This window comes from Periplaneta americana, chromosome 2 (genome assembly GCF_040183065.1).
Source record: "Periplaneta americana isolate PAMFEO1 chromosome 2, P.americana_PAMFEO1_priV1, whole genome shotgun sequence".
NCBI classification, from domain to species: domain Eukaryota; kingdom Metazoa; phylum Arthropoda; class Insecta; order Blattodea; family Blattidae; genus Periplaneta; species Periplaneta americana.
Genome location: NC_091118.1, coordinates 8,126,720 through 8,151,296, shown reverse-complemented (window position 1 = coordinate 8,151,296; position 24,577 = coordinate 8,126,720). Strand labels below are relative to the sequence as shown.

At 36.7% G+C, this 24,577-nt stretch overlaps 1 protein-coding gene across 2 annotated transcripts; it reads right to left on the bottom strand.

Moving 5' to 3' along the window:
• Positions 1-6,977: 6,977 nt before the first annotated feature.
• On the bottom strand, positions 6,978-24,258 carry LOC138712432 (ankyrin-1-like). 2 transcript variants are annotated; one of them, XM_069844247.1, is made up of 3 exons: positions 24,108-24,258; positions 15,123-15,366; positions 6,978-11,864 (listed from the first exon to the last, which is right to left on the bottom strand). In XM_069844247.1, exons 2-3 carry the CDS (start codon positions 15,363-15,365, stop codon positions 10,143-10,145), a joined length of 1,965 nt encoding a protein of 654 aa, XP_069700348.1. In that variant the 5' UTR covers position 15,366; positions 24,108-24,258; the 3' UTR covers positions 6,978-10,142. The 2 variants fall into 2 exon arrangements, with proteins under 2 accessions (XP_069700348.1, XP_069700357.1); XM_069844256.1 differs by lacking the exon at positions 24,108-24,258 and adding an exon at positions 23,440-23,591.
• Between the last annotated feature and the right edge of the window lie 319 nt (positions 24,259-24,577).

Here is a 24,577-nt window from a genome sequence, read left to right as displayed (position 1 = left end):
ACGGGGACTCTAAGGCCCACTGGTTGTTTTTCCATTATTAACTCATAAAGTATTTCGAATCAAATTAAAAATATATATATATCAGTTGAACCGTAAACTGACAAAATGTGAAAAATATTTTAAATTATTTAAAAATATAATAATAAAAAACTTATGGGCCTTAGAGATCCCCCCATGTTGCTAAAACAAAGGGTCGGAAAATTAAAGTTTTAATTTATATTTTTCAGCGTTGTTTGAACGTTTGAAATGGATATTTCTCCTCAAAAATGGTGTTAACAGTTGGTGGCTTTTTATTACAATTTCCTGCTTGTTATGAGAACTTCTTTTCAAATTTTCTGTTCATAGACATAGCCAGATAGTTGTCAGCATTTGCAATTCGTGAAACCTTGCAAAAGAATTTAGTTTATGGTAAATTAGTATAAGACAATTTTTGTGCCCATATATTTGTTCAAAAATGTGTATTTTCAGGAAAATTGCATTATTTTGTAAAATAATTATATGAATACTGAGTCTTTTATGTAATGTTTCTTGAATTATAGCAAATAAATAACATTTAAAGTCTTAATTAGTGGATATAAAACAAAACAGCATAATTAGAAAAAATAAAATAAATATTTTGTGGGCCTGAGACCCCCCCCCCCCATGTTAACTTCTCACATTTTTTTTTTGGACGACCTATGCTTTTTTTTTTTTCAATTGAAAACTTATGCCTTGCTATCTTTACAATTCTGCCATTTTCTATGGAAATGTAATCAATTGTTGCATAAGTTCACACAAACAACTTTTGTTTACTGAAATACTCTCGTAATATTATTTTGCCATTTACAAAATTCGGGGCCACTGACTGCTGATCCAGAGCCATGCTCGGTCGTGGGTTCGATCCCCACTTAGGCTGATTACCTCCTTGGACTTTTTCCGAGATTTTCTCCAACAGTAGTGCGAATATCAGTTAATCTCGTGGAGAGTCCTGTCTCATATCACTAATTCCATCAATGCTAAATAACCTAGTAGTCGAGACAGCATTGTTAAATAAGACTTAAAAAATCGGGAGATAAAATTGATAATGGTATCAAGGAGACACCGGTCTACCATTACTAAGTTGTGGTTTGCATGTCTGACTACGAAACTAGTGGGCTTGGGTTCAAATCCTGGTTGGCATTTATCTTAACCAATTCGAAAGAAATGTAACCTGTAAAATGAAGGAAACGCCATTTGAGTATGCTAACCTGACATGCAATGCATAAGCATCCCCTGTGTGGTGAGGAGGGGGATGTGGTCTTGCAAAGAGTTTGGGGGGTTGCAAAAAAATAACGCGAAAACACCTGAGTTTTCGCGTATAATCATACAAGCAATGAAGATTCATATAAACATTAAAGTATTTATTGATCTTACAAGAATAACATGATGCTAACATAATCTGATTCAAAAATGTTGCATTAAACCACAAAGATAAAGTATGTTAACCTTGATTAAATGAAGCAACATACATTACATTAAACGATACAATGGCTTATGTTTTTAAAAAGTATGCTATAGCTCAGCTGGCCAGAAAAACTGTCCAACAGTCACTATGCTGATCAAACTTAACATTAAAAGTTAGTCAAGCAATGGTAAAACTTAATGCAAACTGATGTAGTGTTCATGGAAATCTAAAAACACTGCAAGTTGTCGTGGATACTTAAAACATTCTTCTTCTTCTGTAGACTCATAATTGTTCATGGAAACTGCTGGGCACATTCTCTTGCCAGTTTGCCTCTACTACACTGATACAAGCCCCCCCCTCCCAAAAAAAACAGTATGCACATAAAATTGCCTTTTGTTAGTATTAATGTCAGTAACAAAGTCCTATTTCACTTTAAACACAGACAATTATAGCCTGCCTTCTCACTTCCTTCACTCTCTTAACAAAGTTCAGTGGTTCCCAAACTTTTCAAAGGCGTAATCCACTTTTCTGGCAAGAATTTTGTTTGCGATCCCCACTACCATTTTCAAAAAAATACAAATGCCTCTAAATAAAATACGATATTTACTCAAAACCAGTGAATATCACCCATAGAATGACTAAAACAGAAGTACAGTACAGACGTGTGCAAATTATTAGACTCAGCACCACATTTTTTACATTTTCATAATTATCATGAATTACTGGCCACAAAATAATTCTGTAGGACTCTATGCGACAGGATCAGTACAAAAAAAAAAAAGTCCTAGAAACCCGAATTTTTCCACAAATGAGGGGCTGGTTCCCTGATGGTGAATGTGCCTTCATGCAGGATGGAGCACCTTGTCACAAAGCCAGATCAGTAACTAATTTTCTGGCTGAAAATAATGTAGACGTCCTTCCCTGGCCAGGTATCAGCCCAGACGGAAATCCAATTGAAAATCTTTGGTCTATCGTAAAGAGAAAACTAAAAAAAAACGATGATTACCACCAAGGTGGACCTCATAGAAGCACTTATCCAAGTATGGTACAGGGACGAAGACATCAAGAATCAATGTGAAAAGCTCATGAACAGCATGCCAAATCGCATAAAATTGATGGTAAACAACAAAGGGTTTCATACGAAACATTAATTGTTGCAAACAGTGTGTAATAAATGAGTTTTCTAGAATAAATGTTACTTGAATAATATATATTATCGTTTGAGTCTAATAATTTCCACGTGTCTGTATACTGTGACACGAAATATTACGTAAACATCATCATTTCAAGTGCTTCAAACTATTAACCTCGTGGGGCTGTGGTAATGGTCAATATAAAGTGATAAATTCCATCAAAGAAAGAACGTTGCAATCTCGTATTTTTAGCAAAATTTGTGAAGACAAAGATTCGTTATATGAGAATCTTCTTTATTATTGGTGAAAGGAAATAAAATGGCTTTCGTGGGATAATGTGTTGAAAATTTTTCCAGTTAACCCCTTACCGCATGGGACAGTCTTGCACACACTGGTTTAATACTCAAATAACTTAAGTAGTTCTTTTTTTCTCAACTGATGTCACATATGGTCAAATCCAATTCTTGACCGTGTGCCATATCTGTCCCAGTATGCAGTTTGAAATATTATATACCTATATTATAAATTACATGAATATAAAACCGGTATGTGCCATATCTGTCCCAGAATGCGGTAAGAGGTTAACAGCAGAACTAATGTACCGGTACCTGCAAGATGAGAAGTCAGAATATGCATACCTATTTTCCAAATCTCTTTGGCTTCTTAGATTGGTCTTCCTTGCTGATATTATATTTTTCCAACACTTCAACACTTCGAATAGTAGTTTGCAAGGCAAAGATATTAAGAACTAGAGATAAGATCAATAGATTTATAAAGATACTTTATATATGGTCAATATCAATTGACAAAAGTAAATTTGATACATTTCAGTGTAGTAAAGAACTCATGGAAAATTAAGCTACGTATCACATTGATTCGACAAATAGGGCACTGAGTTTGCTTTTGCAGAGATACAATTAAGTTTGCACAGTTTTTAAACAGCTTTTTCACAGTTTTCTGAAAGAAACTAAAAACAATTACGACAGTCCAGATGGATACTTAATCCATTTTTAGAAGGCTGGGTTTAACAGGATGAAATAATAAAAAAAAAAAAAAAAAAAAAGAAGAAAAATCTCATTGAGATAGTATCCTACCGATAGAAAGTTGAAACCAGACTTTTGTAGCGGACCTTAGACCAGTTTTGCATGAAAAGAATGCAGGAATACCGTGAGTTTGCTAAAGGACCTCTTAAATTTCTGTACCATTTTGAACCTCTTATTTTTGCAAAATAAGTTTCTCGTATCTGATTGTCATCAAAACAAAAGCGAGAAATCTCTTTGAACTTGATACATTGGGTGTACTGACTGCAGAATTCAGATTTGAGAAGCACTTTCTGAAAAAAAGGCACATTTATCACATTAATTGAAGCGTCGGCTGGAACGTTATAAGTTACATTTAGTAAAATTTACAGGAGCTGCAAAAATGTGTACACGTACAACATTGTTCTTATAGGGCAGCAAACTTTTGAGTGGACAAATTCCACGTAGTGCATTGATGGACAGTTGCAAGCCAAAGAGTATAGCAAGGTAACATGGCATACAACATTATTACACGGAAAAACGCCAAATGAAAATTTTGTAACTTACAACATTGTTCCAGCCAACGCTTCAATTCTTACATTTTATGTTCAACATTCTCTACGTTTCTAAATACAAAATAAATATACCGGTAGTGTATGTTAATAAGGCGTGTTTTGTAAATCATCTCGTGACCACTATCATCAGTTTCGACTACCTGCAAGGGGGTTGCGATCCACACTTTGGGAACCACTAACATAGTCTGTATCTAGGCAGGTGCACAGTAACTGTTTGTTTCCTCTGTGTTTATAGAGGAAAGAATTACATAATCAGCAACACAATTATATTATCAATGCAATAATACAAAACACAAATAGAAAAACATATTACAAAAAATGATCCTTGTCTTTCACAGTGAACAGGTTATTACAGAGTTTCTGGGTGTTCAACTATGTAGCTGACCACGAACATAAAATTTCACCACACGTGGGGGGGGGGCGAAACATGAACAAAATGTTGTTACTACAGGACAAAGCAAAGATAAATCAAATTACACTATTTGATGTAGTTAGTACAGGACAAGCAATGATAAATCAAATTACACTATTTGATGTTGTTACTACAGGACAAGCAATGATAAATCAAATTACACTATTTGATGTAGTTACTACAGGACAAGCAATGATAAATCAAATTACACTATTTGATGTAGTTACTACAGGACAAGCAATGATAAATCAAATTACACTATTTGATGTAGTTACTACAGGACAAGCAATGATAAATCAAATTACACTATTTGATGTAGTTACTACAGGACAAGCAATGATAAATCAAATTACACTATTTGATGTAGTTACTACAGGACAAGCAATGATAAATCAAATTACACTATTTGATGTAGTTAGTACAGGACAAGCAATGATAAATCAAATTACACTATTTGATGTAGTTAGTACAGGACAAGCAATGATAAATCAAATTACACTATTTGATGTAGTTACTACAGGACAAGCAATGATAAATCAAATTACACTATTTGATGTAGTTACTACAGGACAAGCAATGATAAATCAAATTACACTATTTGATGTAGTTACTACAGGACAAGCAATGATAAATCAAATTACACTATTTGATGTAGTTAGTACAGGACAAGCAATGATAAATCAAATTACACTATTTGATGTAGTTACTACAGGACAAGCAATGATAAATCAAATTACACTATTTGATGTAGTTAGTACAGGACAAGCAATGATAAATCAAATTACACTATTTGATGTAGTTACTACAGGACAAGCAATGATAAATCAAATTACACTATTTGATGTAGTTACTACAGGACAAGCAATGATAAATCAAATTACACTATTTGATGTAGTTACTACAGGACAAGCAATGATAAATCAAATTACACTATTTGATGTAGTTACTACAGGACAAGCAATGATAAATCAAATTACACTATTTGATGTTGTTAGTACAGGACAAGCAATGATAAATCAAATTACACTATTTGATGTAGTTACTACAGGACAAGCAATGATAAATCAAATTACACTATTTGATGTTGTTAGTACAGGACAAGCAATGATAAATCAAATTACACTATTTGATGTAGTTACTACAGGACAAGCAATGATAAATCAAATTACACTATTTGATGTAGTTACTACAGGACAAGCAATGATAAATCAAATTACACTATTTGATGTTGTTAGTACAGGACAAGCAATGATAAATCAAATTACACTATTTGATGTAGTTACTACAGGACAAGCAATGATAAATCAAATTACACTATTTGATGTAGTTAGTACAGGACAAGCAATGATAAATCAAATTACACTATTTGATGTTGTTAGTACAGGACAAGCAATGATAAATCAAATTACACTATTTGATGTTGTTAGTACAGGACAAGCAATGATAAATCAAATTACACTATTTGATGTTGTTAGTACAGGACAAGCAATGATAAATCAAATTACACTATTTGATGTAGTTACTACAGGACAAGCAATGATAAATCAAATTACACTATTTGATGTAGTTACTACAGGACAAGCAATGATAAATCAAATTACACTATTTGATATAGTTACTACAGGACAAGCAATGATAAATCAAATTACACTATTTGATGTTGTTAGTACAGGACAAGCAATGATAAATCAAATTACACTATTTGATGTTGTTAGTACAGGACAAGCAATGATAAATCAAATTACACTATTTGATGTTGTTAGTACAGGACAAGCAATGATAAATCAAATTACACTATTTGATGTTGTTAGTATGGGGCAAGACCAGTGGCGGCTCCTGCATATTTCTTAAGAGGAGGAAAGAAGTTAACAGCACGAAATGACACCTTCTTGAGAGAAACATGCTACAAATTAGTCTACATACATACATGTAAGACCAGGTAGTGTTGGGGTTGGCCTTCCCTTCTGTATAGCATTAATCTCTTCTTGTAAACTGAGTCCAAAATATATTATGTTTTCACTTCCATTCATTGTTGAATAATTGCACAAATTAACAATTACAAGGAAATTCACAACCTCGTAGCATTTTTCGAGCACACTACAGCATCACACGTGTTGGAAGAGACTAACTACTAACTTGTAACCGGAACCGTTTTATGGAAATGGGAATGGGAAATAATCTGAGGAAAGCGAGAACACTGCACCCACCCACGTGGTCTGTATTTCCACATGTACATTTTACAAGTTCAGTATCACATGCTTTTGAAGAATATCAGTTCTTGTAAAGTTATACTATCATTATTGTTCAAAGCTGCCGGTGGCCGATTAATTTTTTATGTTAAAAATGATGTAGTTTGGAGTACCTACTTTCAGTTTCAAATATATTTGTACAAAACTGACAGCTTGGCTATTGCCCTGTCTAGTAAAAATGAATAGAAGTGAATTTCAGGGGCCAACTACGTAGAACTACTTCCTCTTTGTTTTACATAAACCCAACTTTAATTTTCAAATATCCACGAAAGTTTCAAACCATGAATAGTAGTCTATATAAAGTGCAATGAATAATATTTTTGATTTATAATTAAAAAAAAGTTTACATGGTGTCTTTCATAGCGTTGCATTAAAATTGTTTTTGTTGTGTCTCCTCCTAGATGTGTTATAGTCCAGTTGAATGCAACATCGTTAGGTGGCAGCAGTAGCGAGCTTGCTGCACGACCAGTCGGTTTCTATATTTCCCGCCCATGCGCTGATTCAGAGGAGGATCTCCTCCCACTTCGTTCATTTACTCGCTTTAAAACTCTGCTTCTTTCTCTGGCCGCTAGCGCGCTGTTGTCTATGCGTGTTAACTGCAGTAGAGGAGGAATGGAGTGCCTTTGCTCCACACAGACAATCTCGCATTTTTCTCACAGTTTTCTACAGCACATGAGCGCGCGTCATTTAAAACTCGATCAACCGAGTTTTTCTTATAGCTGTGAACTTAAAACTTATCGAATCTTCCTCGAATTTCAAGGCACATATTTTATTTGGTATTTACTTTCAAAAGAAGAAAATGTGAGGAGGACGTTCCTCCCTTCCCTCCTTCGAGGAACCGCCACTGGGCAAGACAATAATAAATCAAATTAAACTGTGATTTTGTGGCGTTAAGGTAGAATATGCCATTTTTAGATTTTTATACAATCAGAGGCTTAAATGTGAACTGTGAACAGCAAAGAAAATAATTTTGTCACATCTCTTCTCGTACTTTAAATGGCGCTCATACAGTATGGGGAGAAAACAATTTCACCACTATCTACCTTTAAGTGCGGCATTTCGTTGTTTGTAGTGTGGCAGCATTGCATATTTTCTATGCTGATCAATAAGCAGGAAATTTTACATTGTTATGTATAATATGGTGTTGGTGATATAGCCTTTGATTTTATAGAAAATCTTCTTTTACACCAAACACTCGAGTCCAAGAAACATTCTACCTACAATAACTATGGGCAAACAAACACTTTCAACATTCACGATCTTAAACCTGGGAAGTCTGCTGTGTACCTATATCATAAAGATGAAGAGGGTTCTATACTAGAAGAATGTGCAACTCTATGTTGCAGGGAGGGAGTGTCAAGGATTTCAACCTAATTTCGAGCATCCACACCACATATTGTCATTACCAGTAGGAAATTCAATATCAAGCAATATTTCCGTATTTCTCTCTTGGCTGACACTCTTTCTTCTCATATGATGAGTTTATTCCTATAAAGCAGCCATTTAAATAACATCACATTTATACAGTGAAGAGATTTGTGGCCTTACTGATTTTGGACAATAAAAGCACATGGTTCAAGTATCAGAGAATAAAGGTACTGGTATATTCATATTCACTAAGCATTGCTACTTTTACAGGAACTGTAATTTTGTCGATTTATTGGTACATTTTTCATGAGCTTTAAATCCACGTTATCATATACTCAGGGACAGACAAACTAAAATATTTTCAGCTGCCAGCTCCTTTTTTCTTCAAGAACCACCACATTTTATCCACTCATACAATGACAGAACCATTTGAGCTAAGGTAAAGGCACCTTTAGTAAAATATATATTAAACAACATTATACTTAAGTGTTTGCGTAGGCTTCTGCAGCTTCCGGACATCGGGCACGGTATCAAGGTCACTCTTTCGGACCTTATGAGGGCCAGTATTTAATATGAATACTCCCCTTCATACAAACTTCAACCAGATTGGACAACGTAGGACCAATCAGATGCCAGAAGGAGAACCTACGACCTATCACCACAAGTACTCCCCCCATCGAGACTACTATATATATACGAGCTCGCAGACTATTTCCTTATCCAACAACTGCTCTGAAGATGACAACTCAGCGGTCGAAACGTCAGCCACCAACACCAAGACAACGCGGTAGAAGCCCTGAAGCTTATCCACACAACATTATACTTAATTAATAAAACACATTACACACGCAACTTCTTCCTATGACCCTCTTTTGTTAACATTATGTATTAGTTGTACCGACATGAAAGAAATCGAAATTTTTAAAAAATCTTTAACTGAATTTAAAAAAAAAATCAGGCATCACATAAAAATTTTTAGGCGCTATGGCGACGACCTGGCACCTGGGATTTCTCTACCCCTGCTTATACTTATTTAGTAGGATTTCTGGTGTATGAACTTGCAGTTATGGTGTGTGCACTTCCTAACACTCACGAACTTATAAATGTTGTTGTTGTTTTCTAATGCCAGGCGTTTGACAATAAAGTCATTTGACCTCTTGCACTCCAATATTTTTCAAACATATTATCATGGCCAGCCACTGAAGCACAGATTTTGAGGTGTTCCGAATCCATTTCTTGGTTTGAGTTGCACAATGGACAGTTAGGGGACTGATATATTCCAATTCTATGCAGGTGTTTGGCCAAACAATCATGGCCTGTTGCCAATCTAAATGCAGCTACAGACGATTTTCGTGGTAAATCGGGAATTAACTGTGGATTTTGATGCAGAGAGTTCCATTTTTTCCCTTGGGATTGTGTTATCAAATTTTGTTTGTTGAAGTCTAAGTATGTAGATTTCATAAATCTTTTTACAGAGTAATACGTAGACTTAGTAACAGGTCTGTAAGTAGCAGTGCTGCCCTTCTTTGCTAAAGCATCCGCATTCTCGTTTCCCAGAATTCCACAATGGGATGGTATCCATTGGAATACAATTCTTTTATTGAGTGATATTAATTGAGAGAGCATTTTAGTTATTTCTGCTGTTTGAAATGAAGGTGTGTGTTTAGAGACTATTGATAGAATAGCTGCTTTGGAGTCTGACAATATAACTCCATTTTTAAATTTACTGATGTGACACAGAAGATTCCTGAGACGTTCACTTATTGCAATCATTTCTCCATCAAAACTTGTTGTTCCATACCCAAGAGATCTACGAGTATAAAGTGAGAAGAAACAGCACGTAACACCTGCACCGGCACCTTGTTCTCTGGAGATCAAGGATCCGTCGGTGTATAAATGAAGCCAGTGAATTTATAAATGTTGACTGTCATAACTTACCCGCCCACAGAAGTAGAATGAGGAGCTACAATATCTGTTTGGATTGTAAGAACTGCACCACAGAATGTTTATAATTACTTGAAGCAAGCTGCAGTGGAGATCTGTCATTGCGATCTTTCGCATTCACCTCTGCTCCTTTAGAGACTAGAAACTCACACACTCTGAGGTGGCCCGCCTGAGCAGCGTAATGCAGAGCAGTCCTACTGGACTCTTCCTTCTTGTTCACTTGTGCTTTAAAAGCAAGAAGTATCCCACAGACATCCACGTGTCCTTTCTGTGCAGCCAGGTGCAGTGGAGAGATCCTCTTGTAATCTTCTATGTTCGGCTGTGCTCCATTAGAGAGTAGCAACTCACAAATTTTAGAGTGGCCTCCTCGTGCAGCGCAATGCAGTGCCGTCTCACCATTTTCTCTCGTTTTGTTCACTTGTGCTTTGGCAGCAACAAGCACCCTACATATATCCACGTGTCCTCTCTCTGCAGCCAGTTGAAGTGAAGATGTCAGTGAGGTGTCTTCGGCGTTCACATCTGCTCCTTTAGAAAGTAGCAACTCACACAATTTGAGGTGGCCCCGTTCTGCGGCATAATGCAGTGCACTCCTGTGTTGTCCTCCTTTCTTGCTGACCTCTGCTCTGGCAGAAAGAAGAATACTGCACACTTCCACGTGCCCTCCCTGTGCAGCCAGGTGCAGTGGAGTGTTCTGACTGCCATCTAATACGTTCACATCCGCTCCTTTAGCAAGCAACTCACACACTTCCACGTGTCCTCCCTGTAATGCCAGGTGCAGTGGAGTGTTCTGACTGTTATCTAATAAGTTCACATCAGCTCCTTTAGCAAGTAGCAAGTCACACACTTTAAGATGACCTCCATGGGCAGCGTAATGGAGTTCAGTCTTACCATATTGATCCTTCTTGTTCACCCTTACTTTGGCAGCAAGCAGCAACTCACACACAACCACGTGTCCTCCATTTAATGCCAGGTGCAGCGGAGTGTTCTGACTGTTATCTAATACGTTCACATCAGCTCCTTTAGCAAGCAGCAACTCACATACATCCGCGTGTCCTCCCTTTAATGCCAGGTGCAGCGGAGTGTTCTGACTGCTATCTAATACGTTCACATCAGCTCCTTTAGCAAGCAGTAACTCACACACTTCAAGATGACCTTCATGGGCAGCGTAATGCAGTTCAGTCTTACCGTATTGTTCCTTCCTGTTCATCCATACTTTGGCAGCAAGCAGCAACTCACACACATCCACGTGTCCTCCCTTTGCTGCCAGGTGCAGTGGAGTGTTCTGACTGCCATCTAATACGTTCACATCAGCTCCTTTAGCAAGTAGCAACTCACACACTTTTAGACGACCTCTATAGGCAGCGCTATGCAGCGCACTTCTTGCTCTTTCCACTCCCCTCTTCTTCACCTGTGCCTGGGCATCAAGAAGCAGCCTACACACTTCCAGGTGGCCTCTACCAGCCGCCAAGTTCAAGGGCGTGGCCCCATCATTTGCTGCAGCATTTATATGGGCACCCGAGTTCAAAAGGACCTGCACCATGTCCGTGTGACCGGCTTCCGCTGCCAAGTGCAACAGCGTCCTCTTGGAACCATCTGTTACATCAACATCAATTTCAATGTCAAGCAGGAACTGCATAGCGACAGTGTTGCCTCTACTAGCAGAACCTTTAGCTCTCTCCAAGTCATTGCCAGGAATTGATTTGAACAACTGCACGATCTGCTGGTACTTCTGCTCCGTCTCCTATAAGACAGACAAACATTATTTGAATTCTTCTGCCAATGCATTAACGTATTTATACAGTAAAAACAAAGGGGAAAAAAACTTAGTATTTAAAACGAGAAAAATACTTTCTCATAATACCTTATAATATTTTGTGACAATGAAGGGTGTAGGCCTAGTTATGAATAAAATAATACCAGGATGGTTACCAGATTTAAAGTCCAGGATTATAATGTCCATGGAATAATGTCCACGTTGAAATGTCCATGTTAAATCGTCCAGGTTCAAAATGTGCATAGTTCTATGATGTCCAGTCATAATGTCCGTAGCTCTATAATGTACACTATATTCATTGTTCAAGGTAGTTATAGTAATCTATGTAAAAATTTTCAAGTACAGAATTAACCAGAACTGAAATTTTTGAAGATGGAACGAAATCCTCAGTTAGTGCCATCACAGAAGGGTAAGCCACTTCTTTCTTTTCGTGGGTACCTGTACCAACATCATGACTTTAATAGAGATAGGACAGAAATATATTGGCGATGAAGAGAAAGAAAATTTGTAATGCTGCAATGATAACTAACAGCAACCTGGATAACATTCGGGTTTTGCGGGATGGCACAGATAAGCATTTACATAGTGCCGATGAAGCAGGTATAGAAGTGAAGAGTGTACCTTGAACCGTGTTAAGGCAAGAGGAAGAGCGTTGGCTGTACATCATCCATCCATGTGGCGATTTATATAGTGCCTAAAGCCTGAAGGAAATGAATTTTGAACACAAATATTGCAAGCAAGAGGAGGGTATACAAATTAAAGAGCCGGTGAATAAAATGTATTTGACGAATCAAAGACAAATTCTCCAGATTGTGAGAAACTACAACAGGTACAAAGAGAATGAAGAAATTCTCATATAGCTACCTTAAAAGTATTGGATACCATCTTAAAAGTGAGGCTCCAGTTTCCAATGATTAATAACTTATTTGTACGAGTTATTGAATAAATTTATTGTATTCTATTCAAGTAGAATTTTCCTTTGAACTTGGACATTAAGGATGTTTGACATTATGGACATTTTCACCTTTTGAACATTTTATCATATGGGCTTTCTGTTGTATGGACATATTCACCGTATGGACATTTAGACCTTATGGAGGTTTTTATCATATGGACGTTCTGTAGTATGTACTACAGTAGCGTGCAAATTAATCCGAACACAACATATTTTTACATTTTCTGTCATTGTTGGCCTCACAGCTGCTCATACCGCTTTAACTGACATCTGTAGTACGTGTAATTCCATTGTTGAAGGTCTGTCATTATTTTTTTTATAATATGTGACATTTTGCCTGTCGTTTTGTACTTATAAGCATTTCAGTTGTGTTGAAGACTTAATACTGCAATCCTGTGTACATTCTGTCGTCTTCACAAATGGATACAACTCCACGAAAACGGTCTAAAATTATAACATTAGCAGAGCATTCTTCTATGACACAGAGGCAAATTGCTGCAGAATGTCACATCGGTTTGGCTACTGTTAATTCGATCATAAAACGATACAGGGAGACTGGATCCATCACACCCCAGAAAAAAGGAAACTGTGGCCGGAAAAGGAAGACTTCACCTGCAGATGATCGTTTAATTGTCAGGAAAAGTAAATTAAATCCTAGACTAACTGCTGTCGACTTAACCCGCGAGTTAATGGCTACCACTGGGGCGAATATTCACGTCACAACAGTGCGGCGTAGGCTTTTGGAAGCTGGACGAAGGGCTCGTAAGCCTATTAAGAAGCAACTGCTAACCCCTGTTATGTGCAAAAAACGCTTAATGTGGGCAAAATTACATCAACACTGGACAGTGAATGACTGGAAGAATGTACTTTTTTTTCGATGAGTCTCATTTCGAGGTCCACGGCCACCGTGTTTCTTACGTACGGAAAGGATCTGAAAAAGTAACAGCAGCTCATCTCCAACAAGCACCCAAATACCCCCTAAAGTAATGTTTTGGGGTCGTTTTACACATGAAGGGCCTGGAGCATTAATACCTACCAAGGGAATGATGAATTGTGACAAATATATTCACTGACTGGAAACCAGAATCGTACCCCAGCTGCAAAAATCATTTCCGGATGGCAGAGGTGTGTTCCAACAAAACCTGGCACAATGCCATATGTCTCGAAAAACTACAGAATTCTTCAACAAGAAGAATATTCAGGTACTCCCCTGGGCAGGCAACTCACCCGACATCAACCCCATTGAGAACTTGTGGTCAATTTGCAAAAGAAGAATGCAAAAAATGGATTGTTCTAGAAAGGAGATGATGATTTCTGCCCTCATTGGTGTATGGTTTCGCGATGAAGAAATGAAGAATATTTGTGGGAAATTAGTGGAATCCATGCCAAATCTCTCAGAGCTGTTATTAGGAACAAGGGAGGCCACATAGATTACTGAGGTATGTCTTAGATCCTTTTTTTAATCCCGTTTGAGTGTTTTTGCATAAGTAATTACGTTGTTCGGATTAATTTGCACGCTACTATATATACAGTGGAAGCTACCAGGATGCATCGCAAAAAATTTATTATTATCATTATTGTGATAAACCTCCACAAGATGCTCTTCAAGGAACCATGTGTAAACCCAGATTTATCAGGACTGCATATTAGACGGTTATTGTAATTTCGACTTACGCATATATATAGTACGAGTTATAATTTTCTTATTCAATTACAACTTTCATGGACAGTAGCACAGTATTACTCCATTATGTAATATATCAAAGACATTTACAGTACCGGTAAGTACTTCATTTTTTTGAACAAAGAAAAAGTCTTTTATAGCTGTTTTCCTAGTATGTCAACCCTTACAATGAATAATCACATTTTCAAGGCGATTTAAATGTGAATTTACACTGAATGACACATCTTCAGAACAAGAGCTTTCCGTTAATCACTGAAGGCTAGTTTACATGACGACATTAGGTTTTGCAACTGGTTTTTATTTGAATGCGCATTCGTGAAATGTAACGAAACTGGTAGTTTCGAGACGTAACGAGGTTAAACACGTTCTAATCTGTGGACTTATTTACATAATAAAGTGGGAGAGTGAAGAAATTATTATTATCTGCTTCATTCTATAATTAAAAATAAATCTGGTTCAGGGAAAGCTCAGATATGAGACAACTTGACTATAAAATGAATACTGTGAAGATTTCATGTACGATGCACACACAAATAATATACAAAGCTCCTTGTAACTGTAACCACGGCAACACCTCATCACTTACCACTTCCTTAATTTTCTTCAGTTCCTCCTCCTTGTTTTGTAGTTCGTCTTCTTTCATTTTCAGTTTGTTTTTCAGAACTTCAATCTCATTTTTCAATCCTTCATTTTCCTTCAACTTTTCATCCTCAGAGGCACATACGGACTGTGTCCCCAACTTCTCAAGAAGTGGCAACAACTGTGCCAGTTGCTCTTCTAAAGTCTTCAACCTCATCATCTGCCCAGGCATAGCATGTGGTTTCTCCATTCTGCGAACAAGTAAACAGGAATAAGAGAGTGTCCATACCCAGTAGCGGCTGGTGGTCAAAATAATGAGTGTGCTACAATCTCTATATCGGCCTACTGTATACACTTATATGCATTTATCTTAATTTGAGACTCGCCTAGTGACGAAATATGGAGTTCCTTTCTACTGCAGAACTTGCCAATTACCCTGGTGTTAAACGTTAAATCCCTCCATCCTGGACATTATACTCTTTTCTATTGACAGTATTGCAAGAGCAGTGAGGCGATCCTGGGACATAGTGTTCCTTAAAAACGTTTTTATGCGTTTCAAGCAAGAAAAACATCTTTCTGGCTCAGCAGTGGTCATTGGTGTTGTAACCAAAATATTTAACAACTTCGTTACTTCACAGAATGTATCCCGTGAATTGTTGGAGACTATGTTTTGTAACAATTGAACAGCCATCTATATTTCGGAAGTCGGATCTTCCGTATAGAACTCCAAGTTGTCTTTAACATTCTTTTGTTCAGTACAGTATAGCTGTTGACAGCAACTTCATGTTCGCGTTCAGGAAAATTATGCAAAAATTGTCAAAAAATTCGCTGTTTAACAATTTTGTTGCGTCTAGGTAGCTTAAAGATTGGAAACGATGAGTAGTTTCCTGAATTATACGGATACATGCCTCCTTGGCATCAATTTTCTGGGATTCAATTTTCCGTCGCTTGCTGACTGATTCAGGAGGAACCTCAAAAAACTGGTAGATGGCAGCAGCAGTCGAACATTTGAATTACCAAATACATTGTACATAGTTCCGAGTTCCTCCACAAACAAGCATTCTTTCCTTACACTTTACTTTTGCAATCTCCAAGCTGTGTTGTGCTGAAGCTGACTACAGCACTTCCCCGCGTAAAAATAGCCAATCAGAGCAGTGATTTCAGCTTCGACATGCGCATTAACTGTCTACATTCTCATGTAAGTTTTGAGTAACACAACGAACCCCCTGAGGCAGCGAAGAGCGAAGACTAAACACTCCATAACGCGTCATGAACATAACAACGGGAAATTGTCAAATGGCAGATCAGATACTATGGTATTGCAAACACTTTATTTGAGCAAAATTATTATTGTGCTGTAGAATTGTAGCACATAAGGACAGGCCGCCCCTGTCCATACCACAAAGTCTTCCTGTGTGACTATTTTATTAACTTTGCAATGTTTACTAACATTAATTACAACTGAGCATGTGCCATAAAACAGTAACAAACAAAATCTCGTTTATCTAAACGGGTCATAGTTTACAGTTACCAGACATTCCCATTTCCCGAGGACAGTAACCAAATTTAATAATTTGTCTCCAGATATCCCCGGATTTTCAATGTTAATTATTATAACTTTATGAAAATACTGTTGAAATATCATTGCACTTAGATAATTCATTCAAGATATTTGTGGGATGTACGAGTATATTGCTAAGATGTATCCAGATAGAGAAAAATTTGAAGAGATAATTTATTATGTTATTTTTCTTCAGATGTATATGAACTTGATCTGGATGAAATAATTTATTTTACGAAATTTCTTGAAAAAATATGTGACTTCAGAGAAAATAGCACCTAGAATGAAGAAAATACTGATTTTTGCCCAAAATGGAGTGAATTTTTTTTCTTTTAATTTTCACCGAGAAAATGATTTTGTATGTAAAACTCCAGAAGTTGATCGAAATATCTCTCCATCTTGATATAATGTTCAGTGAAGAAATATTTTTTTCTTTTGTGAACATGTGGAGATCTATAAAATTTTGAATTAATTTAGAAACTGTTCGAGCCATGCTTGCTATTTTAACCAACTTCAACAAGACGTAGCCTATGAGGAATGTGTTGCAAAATTGAGATTCAGAGAAGACCTGCTTAAAAAATTCACACATAAGCCCGCCACTGGTCCCTATCCTGTGCAAGATTAATCCAGTCCCTATCATCATATCCCACCTCCCTCAAATCCATTTTAATATTATCCTCCCATCTACGTCTCGGCCTCCCCAAAGGTCTTTTTCCTTCCGGTCTCCCGACTAACAATCTATATGCATTCCTGGATTCGCCCATACGTGCTACATGCCCTGCCCATCGCAAACGTCTGGATTTAATGTTCCTAATTATGTCAGGTGAAGAATACAATGCGTGCAGTTCTGTGTTGTGTAACTTTCTCCATTCTCCTGTAACTTCATCCCTCTTAGCCCCAAATATTTTCCTAAGCGCCTTATTCTCAAACACCCTTAACCTATGTTCCTCTCTCAGAGTGAGAGTCCAAGTTTCACAACCATACAGAACAACCGGTAATATACTGTTTTATAAATTCTAACTTTCAGATTTTTTGACAGCAGACTAGATGATAAAAGCTTCTCAAGCGAATAATAACAGGCATTTCCCATATTTATTCTGTGTTTAATTTCCTCTCGAGTATCATTTATATTTGTTACTGTTGCTCCTAGGTATTTGAATTTTTCCACCTTTTCGAAGGATAAATTTCCAATTTTTATATTTCCATTTCGTACAACATTCTCGCCACGAGACATAATCATATACTTAGTCTTTTCGGGATTTACTTCCAACCATATCTCTTTACTTGCTTCCAGTAAAATTCCCGTGTTTTCCCTAATCGTTTGTGGATTTTCTCCTAACATATTCACGTCATCCGCATAGACAAGCAGCTGATGAAACGCGTTCAATTCCAAACCCTCTCTATTATCCTGAACTTTCCTAATGGCATACTCTAGAGCAAAGTTAAAAAGTAAAGGTGATAGTGCATCTCCTTGCTTTAGCCCGCAGTGAATTGGAAAAGCATCAGATAGAAACTGGCCTATACGGGACCTCTGCTGTAAGTTTCATTGAGACACATTTTAATTAATCGAACTAGTTACTTGGGAATACCAGAGACACATATAGACTACTGTAATATTTGTTTAGTTTTTGGAGGTGACTGTCCAGAGTCCAATAGAACACTCGGGCGTGCATGTTTACTCTTATGTCCTACCCATTCCAGCTGCGACAGAGATAACAACCGATCTTGCAGCGGTGAGGAACTCGCTCTCGAGTTCACATTAACAAAATCCATCTGCCAAAATCCGTGGCGCGAACTATAATACCAAAGCAAGGATTAAAATTCGAAAGAAAATCTCAAACAACGTTGGACGGAGGATGCTACTGTTCTGGGTGCAGAAGTATGTAAATACGGAACCCATGTTCTACAGAATTTTGCAGTTTCTTATTAAAATATCTGGTATGCACGATATTATACAAGACGGGCACTTAATTATACAGTAGTAAGCTATTCTGTGTTACTGGTTCACACGATGTATTTGTAAACTTCCTGACAGAGTTTCCTGCATGTCCATTCACTTTACAGGTTGTTTCATAATTATAATGCACAGCATCCTCTCGAGTGTTGTATTTGTAACAAGTAGGGGGGAGGAGCACAACAATGTATTAGAATATACAGATAAGTATCATACGATTTTTATACCGAAAGTATTTGTGGCTACAAACTAAAACCACGTGTTTAACACTATATACATCTCATAGAAGCCAATGAAGCAGAAGAAAATTATGGCGTCTTTGGTGTAGCTTTTCTGGAGAAATACATAAATATCAACTTTTTTTTTTTTGGAGCTTGCATGTATATTGCATCCAGAACCTCTTGTATAAAAATTCAATATACAGTAGTTCATTGTAAAGAACTTCCCTTATTAAAGGGTTGCTATAAGGACAAAATGTTACAAAAAATAATTTTAATGAATGTAAAATCTTTGTTTACGAACTACAATATGAGATTTACAATTTTAAACTTATAGAAATCGCAATCTTCAATCTTAAATAAAACACATTAATTATTACACCCATAAAGATGATTTCTCAAAATTGAAGCAGACCCCTTAAAAGTGATAATGGCCAATCGAAGGAGAAGTGCTTTATCTAATCCCTTTGATGTCCAGAAATGAGCAAACATTTTGGAATGGTTTCCCATGCTCCAGCCATGAATCCCATTACTGTCAAATTGTCTAGATTGTACTTTAGTTTCTAACAATCGATTGTGGGATAATATATAGCTTTTTCCTCAAAATTACCACTTCTGGCTGGCCACTATGAGACTCAAACTGGGCTGTAGAGTCCAGGATTACTCCAGATTTGGAGTTTGTTTTAAACGCAATTATATCTATGCAGATATGTGGCCAGATCAGAAACCTCGTAGATGGTGAAACCATTATTCCTCAAAGCTTGAACCATTGTGCCCCGTATGCGATGGTGCCTACAGTAAAAACAAAACTTTGTAGGCCTATTTAAGATTTTGTACAACATTGTCAAAACACAGGACATTCAAAGATTGTTAAAATAGCTTGAATTTTTTGTTTTTTAATATTTGATTCATCTAAAATTCGAGTTTGTTGGGAGACTGGAAAATTATTTCACTCACATTTTCTTGTCCTTCAACATAGCACTACTTTCTGGATGTGGTCCAGGCTCAGTCGATTGTAGGCAAGGGTTTCTCGGGATATCCTGGCCATTCTTCATGAGATTTTTTTAGGGCGACAATCTGCTTGCGCTATACTGCGAGCTGATTTTCGTAATTTCGGAATTGAATTTCGATGAATTTCACTTCGAATTATCAGGAAAAATCCAATTGCAGACGATTTTTAACATTGCGCTGTATAGAAATGTCAAGCGGGCGACCGAAAGTTCAAATTATTCAGGATTTAGGCCGTGTCTCAAAGCTACATTTTCAGCTGAAGTGAACTAGATTGTTGACTAAATAGCCGGATGTGACGTCAGAAGTTATGATCCAAAGCTACATAGTGCATAGCAATCAAGTCCGTAGTAGCTAGTAATCGAAAATGCTTGCTTGATTGCTGACTTGTTCACTAAACAAACATGGATACCTCATCAGCAATTGGGGTTATGAAATTTGAAAATGCTTTGGAAGTGAAATAATGTAAATATAATGTAGAATAACACGTTAACTTTGAACGCTGATATTATTAGTACCTTCTGTACAATGTTTTAAACATTACTGTAATATATTAAGCCCTCATCTTTTCCACATAATTCGTAATGAAACTGCATTAGGACACTGCCTTCTTAATTTAGTGCTGCACCGTGATGTCATGGTTTTTAGAAAAATAGTCCATGAAGAAGGCCATGTTTCAAGCATACATTTCCAAAGCTCCCTAGTGTATAGTTTACAAGTCACCTAGTTGCTAGTCACTAGTGTGTAGTATGGACTTGAGCTTTGAGACACGGCCTTAATAGCCGGATGTGACGTCAGAACACTGAGATTGTTAGTACCTTCTGTACAATGTTTCTTCTTAGGCCGTGTCTCAAAGCTCAAGTCCATACTACACACTAGTGACTAGCAACTAGGTGACTTGTAAACTACACACTAGGGAACTTTGGACATGTATGCTTGAAACATGGCCTTCTTCATAGATTACTTTTCTAAAAACTATGACATCACGGTGCAACATTAAATTAAGAAGGCAGTGTCCTAATGCAGTTTCATTACGAATTATGTGGAAAAGATAAGGGCCTAATACATTACAATAATGTTTAAAACATTGTACAGAAGGTACTAACAATGTCAGTGTTCAAAGTTAACGTGTTATTCTACATTATATTTATATTATTTCACTTCCAAAGCATTTTAAGATTTAATAACCTCAATTGCTGATGAGGTATCCATGTTTGTTTAGTGAACAAGCCAACAATCAATCAAGCATTTTCGTTTAATAGCTACTACGGACTTGATTGCTATGTACTATGTAGCTTTGGATCATAACTTCTGACGTCACATCCGACTATTTAGTCCACAATCTAGTTCACTTCAGCTGAAAATGTAGCTTTGAGACACGGTCTTAATTTAGTGCTGCATCGTGATGTCATGGTTTTTTAGAAAAATAGTCTATGAAGAAGGCCGGGTTTCAAGCATACATGTCCAAAGCTCCCTAGAGTGCAGTTTACAAGTCACCTAGTTGCTAGTCACTAGTGTATAGTATGAACTTGAGCTTTGAGACACGGCCATAGAATTAGACACATTCGACTGTACAGGTATTCATTACGGTATTTATGTTTTCATAGTATGGGTAAGAAAGAAAAGTTGGGACAAACCTGGAACATTTTACAGTGAAAGTTCATTCATGAAGGACCTGCTAATACTACGGGTAAGTGTGTTTGTGCATCTCTTATGAATGCGAGTGATGACATTCAACCTACAACTAATGACCATACAAGTGGTAACAAATGACGAAGTGGACAAATAAGTAGTATCCTACAGAATCAGTGATGGCACAGCTCTCTAGTTCACAAATAGATCTTAGAATTTTGTTTTAAAAAAATCGACAATATTTATTTGGGTGAAACTAGCACTGAGGTAGTTCTGGTGATAAGTGAAAATCGTTGAATGGTAATTATTTACATTTCCGCTAAATTTGGTCGAGGTATGCGACAAGGTTAGAGGGTTAGTTAAGGGGATATAATAAGCAACTAACCCACTAACTTTGTCACATACCTAGGCCGCTTAGCCATTGCTATCTACATTTGGCAGAGATGTAAATAATTACCCGTTGAATTTATAAGGCATTTTTTTTTTTTTTTTTTGAGATGCAGTTGATCGTATATGCAAGGCACAACAAAATCCTAAACTAACCAAACCTAACCTGTCACAGATTAATATAAGCAGAGTACTAAGGGAACTACCTCACTGCTAGTTTAGCTTTTATTTGATATAATTGTCATTTTTCTGTACTTAACTAAGCAAGGTATAGATTTCAGAAGGCATGGTGAATGTTTATTTTTTCATTGTGTATGTAAATCAATGTATGTCTTTTTTATATGTGTGGGAGATTCGTATGCTCATGATAAGATTACGTATTTGTGACTTAACAGCTTATTTTATTATCCAAATGTGTCCCTCCCCAGCAAGGAAATCATTTCATCTCCACCTATGCCTTAAAATGTCGATTTTTACTTCCAAAATTACTTGAACTTCTAGTACGTCTAGTTTAGTCTTATAAAAACATAATTAAAACATCCTAGAATTTTACAAAACAATATTCTAAATTAAATGTCTGTGACAGTTTCTGTGGGTTGCATTGGAACGGTTGATTTATTCATCCAAACGTTGCAGTCAGTGACGTCATTCGAAGATCACGAACTGCTGACTGATCTTAAGAAGGGAGAGGAGAGGATGAAATGCTCCGAGGTCTATTGAAACGTCTGCTCTAATCTCTACTCGTAATGAGGAAGACTATGCGATGAAAATATTTTTAATTTCACAATTCGTAAGTTTATATACGTTAGGTACCGTTCAGTCAATGAACTGCAACATCATTATATTTATTAAACTGCGCATTTTCCATTATTATTATTATTATTATTATTATTATTATTATTATTATGCATAATATATTAGTTTTCTTTTCTGTTCAGATACCGCACAGTAATATTTTTCTTAATGCTGCTAGCAGCATTTCTCACAAAATAAATGCATAGAAACATGCAGCTACCTCATAAATACTTGCAGTAAAAATTTCATCCAGATTGATTAATATTTGGTATAAGAAAGTTGGTGCTGAATCAACAACAATGAACACAGAAAAATAGATTTGAAAATAAAATGAATATTTATGTAAATTAATATTCTCCTCCGCTACATTCATCTAGTAACTTCAGGGAGCCAACAAAAAGTTACTAGATTTGTAATCTGAAATTTTGAAAAAGAATTCTTCGATGAAAAACAATTTTGACAGCTCTTTAAATTCCACGCCCCCTTCCAGCCTTAATTTAAAAAGTGTAAACATACGAGTATTTGTAATCAGAATTGAGCTGAATCCATTTGGGGTATGAAAATATAAATTCTGAATAAGTGAAATAGCTAAAAAAATTTGGAAAAATTTTCATGATTTTCAGTGGAGTCTTCCCTTAAAGTTGGTTACCACGTAGAATTTGTATAGGCTTATGCACGCAAGAGTTTGTGGCACAACTCCCAACATTCCATTTAACGAGCAAACACAGTGAAAACTACCGAAACTAGGAAGTTATCCATTTGTACTTACTCCTATAAAATACCAACGATGTCGAAAATGGGAATATATTTGTTAATCGGTCACAATCAACTACGATGTTACGGAAAACAAAGGCTGAAAAATCCACATTGATTTTATAACTGCAAACTGCGTACTTCCCATATCTAGTCACGTGACTGCCGCAATACCGCTGGCGCTCTCGTCATTGATCACGGGGAACAAAGATGACTCTGAATAAGCCACATTGATTTTATAACTACGTACTTCCCATACCTAGTCACGTGACTGGCGCTCTCGTCATCGACACTTTCGTTAAAACGTTTTCGCTATTATCCATTATAACGGCAAAATGAACTCCGAAACTTGTTGCAAAGATGAAATACCTTATTAAATTTCAATGGTTAGCACGTTGCAATACCAACTTGTTAATGTAACAAATATGATTAGTTAGGTCTATAATAAAGTTATTTTGTGTGGTCTACTTATATTCTTGTAGTTCACAAAAACTGTAAATCTAATACAGTAAAATGAACCGAGCAGAATAATAATTGCATTGAAATGTGTGATGTTGTCACACTCTTGTCGCTGTTGAAGTAACCACAGTGCAAGAAGTTCACAACATTCCATTTACTTGAGCAAATACACAGTGAAAACTATAACACGATTGGGTGACTGACTGTAATAATTATTGTACTTACTTCTACAGAACACCAGCAATTCCACAGCAACAGACTCAAAATAAACTACCGACGTCAAGGAGAACAAAGGAAAATATAACTGCAAACTGTGTACTTCCTATCAGCCACCACACCCAGTCACGTGACAGTCACAACACCTCAGACACTCTTGTCAAGTTGTCATTGGTCACTTTAAACCAATGATGCTACTTCAAAAACAAACATCTGAATTCCAGAGCTAAGAAAAGCAGTGTTGCCAAACAAGCGGTTTTCCTGCTAGATATAGCGTTTTTCGGCATTAGTTTAGCGCGCAAAATGTATGAAATTTATATTGCTGATATAGGGATTTTGCGGGTATTTTTAGCACTCACAGCGGCAAACTAATATAATTTTACATTGACAATACAGCAATTTAGCTGTTTCCGCACGGCTTAACAGCGGATTTTTAAAAATCGAGTTGGCGACACTGAAGAAAGTTGCTTAGGCACGGT